The sequence below is a fragment of the Pygocentrus nattereri genome, chromosome 8, assembly GCF_015220715.1.
Source record: "Pygocentrus nattereri isolate fPygNat1 chromosome 8, fPygNat1.pri, whole genome shotgun sequence".
Classification (NCBI taxonomy): Eukaryota; Metazoa; Chordata; class Actinopteri; order Characiformes; family Serrasalmidae; genus Pygocentrus; species Pygocentrus nattereri.
Genome location: NC_051218.1, coordinates 27,146,963 through 27,155,351, shown reverse-complemented (window position 1 = coordinate 27,155,351; position 8,389 = coordinate 27,146,963). Strand labels below are relative to the sequence as shown.

The following is an 8,389-nucleotide window of genomic DNA, read 5'->3' as shown; positions in this document are numbered from 1 at the left end:
AGCGCATCTGGCTCCTCTGAGTGTTGTTAGCTTACTAAAGTTGCTTTGTCATAACATCTGTTTTAAAAAGCACAATATAAATATTGAACTGAGCTTAGCTGAAAGAGCATATATAAAAAGAATATATAAAAAATATATATCGTAAAAAATCGTAGGACATGGTCCTTGAAATGAGAGAATCCTCCTGTAGGTGTCAGTAAGGCGCCGTTCATTGCAGTCTGCGACACGCGTGAAAAAGAGAAGGTAAATAGCTCTTTGGAGGAGACAGCTCAGGCTAATGGTGCTATGTCGTCCAAGGTGAGAAATTCTGTTTAACATAAAATAACACCTCAGCCACATGTTTAGTATGTGTGAATACATCCGTGCTATAGATTAAGAAGTTGCTCACCCAGCTGATATAACTCGGCATGAAGCAAAAAAGGCGCACAAGTTAGCTAAAGCTAGCTGCTTAGTTAGTTGTAGCTGTCATTTCTGCTCATACATTTCTTCTTAACTGCTAAATTCATACTTGTTTTTTTTCTGCTCAATTCACTGAAAGTTTGTGGAGCTACAGGTGGATCGTTTTTATTGACGGGCAGCAACAGTTAGCTGCAGGCTCTTTTAACTTTGCTCAGAATCTGAAACTCTTTTAGGCGTCAAAACGCTCCTCTTTTAAAATCCTTGTAAATCTTGTCCTCAGGTTATCAAAGTGGTGGCTGTCCCAGCAGTTCTTGGCTTTGCCTCGATCCGGGTTTATGCCGTGAGAGAAGCAAAAACGGAACGTATGTTCTCACCTCAAGAGGTATTGAAAAGCAATGGAAGTGCACCCATTCATTGATTTTGGAGGTGGATGATTGCCGCCTCTAATAGCGAGACGTTGCACTGTGGATGAATTGTGCGCTTGCTACTCTGTACCTCCTCTTACTAACTTCCTTATCACGTCCTGATCCAACTCATTATCAAGCCCTTCATTAGTTGGTTCAGGGGTGTTGAGACAGGGAATTGTTGAAACTGCAGTGTTGTGGAACCCCAAGAGCAGGATTAAGGAATACTACACCCTTCACTGTCATTCAGTTTGACATATCTGACACCGCATTGTTAACCGATTATGGGGTCTTTTGAATACACAAGTTTACTCTGTCAGCAAGGTGGACGTACAAGGTATTTCTGATAAAGATACAAGTGAATATAGGACGAATGTTTTTGATTGTTAGTCTTTGTAATGTCTAGTTTCAGAAATGTTTGTCTCCATCTTATCAGTATTTGACCTTGTTTTTTTTTCTTTTCACTTTTCCTCACAGCTCTCAATCTACTCCATTGAGCCACAAAAAAGGCTGCAATACGTGGAGGAACAGCCAGGAGCTCTACAGAGCGGTCTTGGTAAAGTCCGGGGAAGTCTGCAGTCCTATATGCAGAATATTAAAGTATGAACACTATACTTTTTAACTGTGCAGTCCCACATAATAGGTGAAAAACAATTCCTAAAAATATAATCTGTCAAATCAGTCTTGTTCGTCAAAGACATTTGGCCTGACTGCAGAAAGTGCATTTCTTCTCCATTGTCAATCATTAGCAAAGTTTCCACCCAGCTGTCAAATTGAATCCAAGTGAACAACTGCTGTGTTGCTAAAAAAAAAATGAATAAAAATGTTTTTATCATCTCTGTACAAGTGAAAACTTCCTGTGCCATGCTCAGAAAACACCTCTGATAAAAGCAGTTTTCCAGTGCTGTTTTGTTTAATTTTATGGCCACATTTTATATTGTATGATTGCCTCAATTAGCTTCAGGCATTTCTGTCAGTTTACCATTTAAAATCACAATTGTTTATTTGTCTCCCTTAAAAAAGGGAAATTGACATTTCCTTTTATTTTATATGCTAAGGTACACTTAAAATACATGGATGGAACATTTCAGTTTTTACACTAAGTGGAAATGCCAATGCAGTGGTTACAGTTGCAAGAAAAACTATGTGAACCCTTTGGGATTACTTGGATTTCTGCATAAAATGGTCATTAAATGTGTTCTGATCTTCATCTAAGTCACAACATTAGACAAACACAGTCTGTTTAAACTAATACCGCACAAAAAAAATTATGTTTTCATGTTTTTATTGAACACAACACGTGAACGTTCACAGTGCAGGGTGGAAAAGTATTTGAACCAGTTATTATTGGATTTATTGGATTTAATATTATTGGATTATTGGATTTAATAACTGGTTGAACCTCGTTTGGCAGCAAAAACCTCAACCAAACATTTGCTGTAGTTGCAGATCAGACCTGCACAACAGTCAGGAGGAGTTTTGGACCGTTCCTCTTTACAAAACTGTTTCAGTTCATCAATATTCTTGGGATGTCTGGTGTGAATAGCTCTCTTGAGGTCATGCCACAGCATCTCAATCGGGTTGTTGAAGCCATTCTGTTGTTGATTTACTTCTATGTTTTGGGTCGTTGTGCTGTTGCATCACCCAGCCTCTTGAGCTTCAGTTGGCGGACAGATGGTCTTAAGTTTTCCTGCAAAATGTCTTGATAAACTTGGGAATTCATTTTTTACATTGATGACTGCAATCCGTCCAGGCCCTGACGCAACAAAGCAGCCCCAAACCATGATGCCCCCTCCACCATATTTCACAGTTAGGATGAGGTTTTGATGTTGGTGTGTTGTACCTTTTTTTCTCCACACATAGCGTTGTGTGTTCCTTCCAAACAACTAAATTTTGGTTTAATCTGTCCATAGAATATTTTGCCAGTAGTGCTGCGAAACATCCAGGTGCTCTTTTGCAAACATGCAGCATTGTTTTTTTTTGTTTGTTTGTTTGTTTTTTTTTCCTTGTTTTGGACAGAAGTAGCTTCCTCCGTGGTGTCCCATGAACTCCATTCTTGTTTAATGTTTTACTTATTCTCTAGGATTCTTCTTCATCTCATTAAGCATTCTGCACTGTACTCTTGCAGTCATCTTTACAGACGACCACACCTAGGGAGAGTAGCAACAGTGCTGAACTCTCCATTTGTAAACAGTCTGTCTTACCATGGACACATGAACATCAAGGTTTTTAGAGATACTTTTGTAACCCTTTCCAGCTTCATGCAAGTCAACAATTTTTGAACGTAGGTTTTGTGCAAGGCATGGTTCACATCAGGCAATTCTTCTTGAAAACAGCAAACTCAAAACTGGTGTGTGTTTTTTATAGGGTAGGGCAGCTTTAACCAACATGTCCAGTCTCATCACATTGATTGGACTGCAGGTTGGCTGACTCCTGGCTCCAATTAGCTCTTGGAGAGGTCATAAGCCTAGGGGTGCACATACATTTCCACCCTGCGCTGTGAATGTTCACATGTTGTGTTCAATAAAAACATGAAAACAATTTTTTTGTACAGTATTAGTTTAACCAGACTGTGTTTGTCTATTGTTGTGACTTGGGTGAGGATCAGAACATATTTAATCACCAATGTATGCAGAAATCCAAGCAATCCCAAAGGGTTCACATAGTTTTTCTTGCAACTGTAAACACAGTTTGGCACCTGATGTTTTTTTATTTTTAGTTAGTTAGTTTTATTTTTAGTTTTTAGTTAGTTAATTAGCATTACTGCCATTCTAGGAGTGGGGAAAAAATTTTGTTGGATGAAAACATTGATTCATGAAAATGTGCATTTTGCTTTAGTCCTTTAACATTTGTGGCTTTTTGTTTATTCAGAGTATTTTTGTATCAGCTAAAGTAACAGGTGTGAATCTCTACCATGGAGGTGAAGGTGAGCAAGAAACTCAGTCTGGTTATTTATTTCCCATGTGCATTGAACTAAAAAAGCTTAAAATTTGTCACTTTTTGTGTTCCTTCACAGATATCTACCACTTCCTTAAAGATCCTCCCTCTGGATTCATCCCCAGAGTTGCTGTTATCACTTTGTCTGGCCTGGCTGGTATGGTTCTTGCAAGAAAAGGTGAGTCAAATGATTGTAAATCATGCAGAATTTTTATATTTTTTACACATATGTTTGAAAAACAGAATCTGCACTGAATGTTTTTCTCTTCTTTTTTTGGGGGCGGGGGGCGGGGGGTGGCTGGGTGTTCAGGTTCACGCATGAAGAGACTGGTGTTTCCCTTCAGTTTGGCCACAGCAGGGTTTGCTGTGTGTTACCCTATACAGACCATATCCATCCTGAAGGTGAAGTGCTAAACTAGTGCTTTTGTTATACAGCTGTTCTGTGGCCCCTAGTAGTTGGTAATGTTCGAGGTCTGTTAAATTTACTTTGTGTTGTGTTCTTGTTTGTCAGGTGAGTGCAAAGACAATTTATGCAGCCTCTCATTGGACAAGCTCAACTGTGGCATCACTATGGAAGTCACCTGCAGCTGTGCCAGTCAGTTCAGTGGTACACACATGTACACATTATCTTTTTTTTGCATTGATGTATTGGTCTTCAGGTCATGTGAATGTATTAAAGGATCTTTTGCTTGCATAATAAATCCAGTAGCTTCACTGCTGTGTATCACAAAACTTGCTCTTTCTAAAATGTGTCTGTGCTCTCTGGTGATATTCTAGTGATTTCCATCATAAATTCTATGTATAGCCTCTGTTTCTCTGTAGGGCCATACAGCACTCTTGGAGTAATGGCTGCTCAGTTTGACACCAAGTGCATACAAACCATAGCTAGTAAAGTACAATTTAATGGATGAGAGCTTGAACACTTGGCTATGCACTGATTGTTTTTTATAGTTATGGCCCTTTTGTAATAGCACATCATACCAAGCAACAACAAAAACTGTTGCCCATTTACTACACATACCCTTTCTGGACCACAGCGTCACTTCCTGTCATTTTTCTTGGGTGCCTCCAAGTCCTGCTTTAGCATGTGGGGACTGTAATCATTCGCATGAACCATTTGATCCTACAGTGAAAAAGAGACTTAACATGCAATTTGTGATTGGATTGTTCCTTTGTTGTCCCAAAAAAATCACCACCATATCAACAGAGAGACATTTAAACTATGTCACCTCTAAATAAACATTTGGTCCTTTGTGGTCAGTCACCTTTATTCACCTATATTTTTTGCACCCTTAAGGCAATACCATCGCCTGAAACTGTGGCCAAGGCTTCAACAGCAACAGAAGAAGTTGAGGCTTCAGGAACAGAAGAAAGTTCCCAAGAGTTTCCTCCCCCAACTAAGCCCAGCATGACTCCCATGCCTGAAGCACAGGCTGCTCCTGTCCCACTTTCAGTCCCTGTCCTTGCACAAGCCTCTGAGACAGAACACTTTGTTCCCTCTGCAAAGGATGAACTCATAGTGGCTGATGAAGAAAAGACCTCTTCCTTATCTTCTTCTCAAACTGATGAGAGCAAACTAGAGATGCCATCCGTACAAACCACAACAGAAAGCAAAGCTACCACAGGTAACTGTTTAAAGCCATTCTTTAACAACATAATACCAAACATGAAGCAATAAACCATGGCAGGGCCTGCATTTGTGTTCGGTTTCTAACTAAGCCGAGAGCCTAAAAGCCCCTTGGGGTGAAATATCTGTTTTATAAACTGCCTACAAAATACAACATTAAAAAGCATTGATGTTCAATAAATGATTTAATGTCTGTCACAATAAACAGTTCTTCTGCCAGGCAGTGTAGTTTTTTTAACAGGCTATGGGCTCTGCTCAACAAATTATTATTATTATTATTATTATTATTATTATTTATATTTTGGCACCATAATACAGAATTCAGCTGATGGTGGTGTGTGTGTATGTATGTATGTACAGGGTGGGCCAATGATATGGATACACCCAAATAAAATGGGAATGGTTGGTGATATTAACTTCCTGTTTGTGGTACATTAGTTCATCATCATCATCATCATTGACCGCTAGTCCAGACAGGGTCGCGGTAGCAGTTGGGAGAGCAGAGAATCCTAGATGACCCTGTCCCCCGCAACTTCCTCCAGTTCATTCCCGGGGACCCCAACTTGGAGACATAATCCCTCCAGCGGGTCCTAGGGTGACCCCGGGGTCTTGTCCCGGTAGGCCATGCCTGGAACACCCCCACCAGGAGGCGTCCAGGGGGCATCAGATCGAGATGACCGAGCTCCTCACTCTTCCGGATGACCGAGCTCCTCACTCTGTCGCATAGCGTGTAGCCTGCCACCCGACGCCGCTTGTAATCGCGATCTCGTTCTTTCGGTCATTACCCACAGCTCATGACCATAGGTGAGGGTTGGGATGTAGATCGACCAGTAAACAGAGAGCTTCGCCTTTTGGCTCAACTCCCTCTTCACCACTACAGTCCGGTACAGTGACCGCATTACTGCTGCCACCTGTCCCAGCCTACGGCCGATCTCACGATCCCTCTTCCTGTGACTCGTCAACAAGACCCCAAGATACTTAAACTCCTCCACCTGGGGCAGGTCCTTTCCCCTTACCTGGAGTGGGCATGCCATCCTTTTCCGGGCCAAGACATTAGTATATGGGTGGGGGAAAACTTTTCAAGATGGGTGGTGACCATGGTGGCCATTTTGAAGTCAGCCATTTTGCATCCAACTTTTAATTTTTTCAGTGGGAAAAGGGTCATGTGACACATCAAACTTATTGAGAATTTCACAAGAAAAACAATGGTGTGCTTGGTTTTAATGTAACTTTTTATTCTTTCATGAGTTATTTACAAGTTTCTGACCACTTATAAAATGTGTTCAAAGTGCTGGCCATTGTGGTGGATTGTCAATGCAACCCTCTTCACACACTGATAGCAACACCGCAGAAGAAATGCTAGCACAGGTTTCCAGTGTCCGTAGTTTCAGGTGCTGCACATCTCTTCACAGCATAGACAATTGCCTTCAGATGACCCCAAAGATAAAAGTCTAAGTGGGTCAGATCGGGAGACCTTGGGGGTCGTTCAACTGGCCCACCACGACCAGTCCACTTTCCAGTAAACTGTTCATCTAGGAATGCTCGGACCTGACACCCATAATGTGGTGGTGCACCATCTTGCTGGAAAAACTTGGGAACGTGCCAGCTTCCAAAGGGGATTGGTCAAGCACACCATTGTTTTTCTTGTGAAATTCTCAATAAGTTTGATGTCACATAACCCTCTTCCCATTGAAAAAACTAAAGTTGGATCCAAAATGGCCAACTTCAAAATGGCCACCATGGTCACCACCCATCTTGAAAAGTTTTCCCCCACCCAAATACTAATGTGCCACAAACAGGAAGTTAATATCACCAACCATTCCCATTTTATTTGGTTGTATCCATATCAATGGCCCACCCTGTATGTATGTATAGAGTACTGTATTTCGAATATATGTCAGACAGTCACTTTTTTTTTTTTTTTAACTGGAACTATCCATTTTGTTATGATTGGCTGAATACCCTGATGAATGCTGTTTATTGCTCAATGTTTATACTATTTCCTGACATGTTCTGGCAGTATTACATTGTTTTCTTATGTTTTTGCAGAGAAGAAGATCCCTGGAGTAGATCTTAAGCTGATGGACTTTGGACAGTCTAACCCAGAGGACGCTGACCTTTATAGCACACGCAGCTAAAACAGTGAGAGCAAAGGAAAGATGACGTGTATCCATCCACTCATTATGTAGACAGGCTTTAGATACTTGATTGGGAAGTAATTTATTGAAGATTCAAATGGCTGAAATAACAAGCAGTACTGATATTTGAGGATTTGGATGACAGTCTCTTGCTGCAGACATTGTCATCTGTTAGAATGACATGCATCTGAAAGTTGACTAGATTATTTTTAATTGTTGAAATTGCACTAAATTTGACAAATATTATTTTATATGTTGCAATGAAGTACTTACTGGTGTACAATTTTGTGAGTGATCCTGTGTCACTTTTGTTGAAATCCCAATGAGGTGTCCAATTTGTTTCTGAAGAGACAAGTCAAGACAAGTTACTTGGGGTTTGTACGTGTGAAGTTTATTCTGCCACTGACAAAGAATTGTGCCAAAAAATTTGGGTTTGCCTTGTGGAGGGGACGCCGGCTCTCGAAGGAGCTCCACTGAACATGTATATACAGTAAATAAAATATCACAGTATAGTATGACTCCATATTGTTTCTTTATGAAAGTGAAGACATACGGAGTTATAAAGTATTGAATCTGAATTATTTCTTGAATTGTGCCCACTTTTATTTTTGAAAACGGTGTCTTTAAGACTTACAAGATCTTGCTAATTTGATATGGTGTTTGCATTGCTGTGTTTGCAATACTTAAACAGACAATTTAGAGCTTGAAAATACACTATATTTCCAAAAGTATTAATTCATCCGTCCAAATCATTGAATTCAGGTGTTCCAATCACTTCCGTGGCCACATGTATAAAACCAAGCACCTAGGCCAGCAGACTGCTTCAACAAACATTTGTGAAAGAATGGGTCGCTCTCAGTAGCTCAGTGACTGTGAATTGTCAG

The 8,389-nt window shown here is 40.4% G+C and overlaps 1 protein-coding gene across 2 annotated transcripts; it reads left to right on the top strand.

The window, feature by feature from the left end:
* The first annotated feature begins 212 nt into the window (after window positions 1-212).
* LOC108430900 (MICOS complex subunit MIC27) lies at window positions 213-8,072 on the top strand. 2 transcript variants are annotated; one of them, XM_017703714.1, is made up of 9 exons: window positions 213-297; window positions 680-781; window positions 1,281-1,403; window positions 3,675-3,729; window positions 3,820-3,918; window positions 4,051-4,142; window positions 4,252-4,335; window positions 5,038-5,365; window positions 7,417-8,072. In XM_017703714.1, the coding sequence occupies exons 1-9, from the start codon at window positions 286-288 to the stop codon at window positions 7,503-7,505; spliced, it is 984 nt and encodes a 327-aa protein (XP_017559203.1). In that variant the 5' UTR covers window positions 213-285; the 3' UTR covers window positions 7,506-8,072. The 2 variants fall into 2 exon arrangements, with proteins under 2 accessions (XP_017559203.1, XP_017559202.1); XM_017703713.1 differs by having other exon boundaries at window positions 4,252-4,347.
* The last annotated feature ends 317 nt before the right edge of the window (window positions 8,073-8,389 follow it).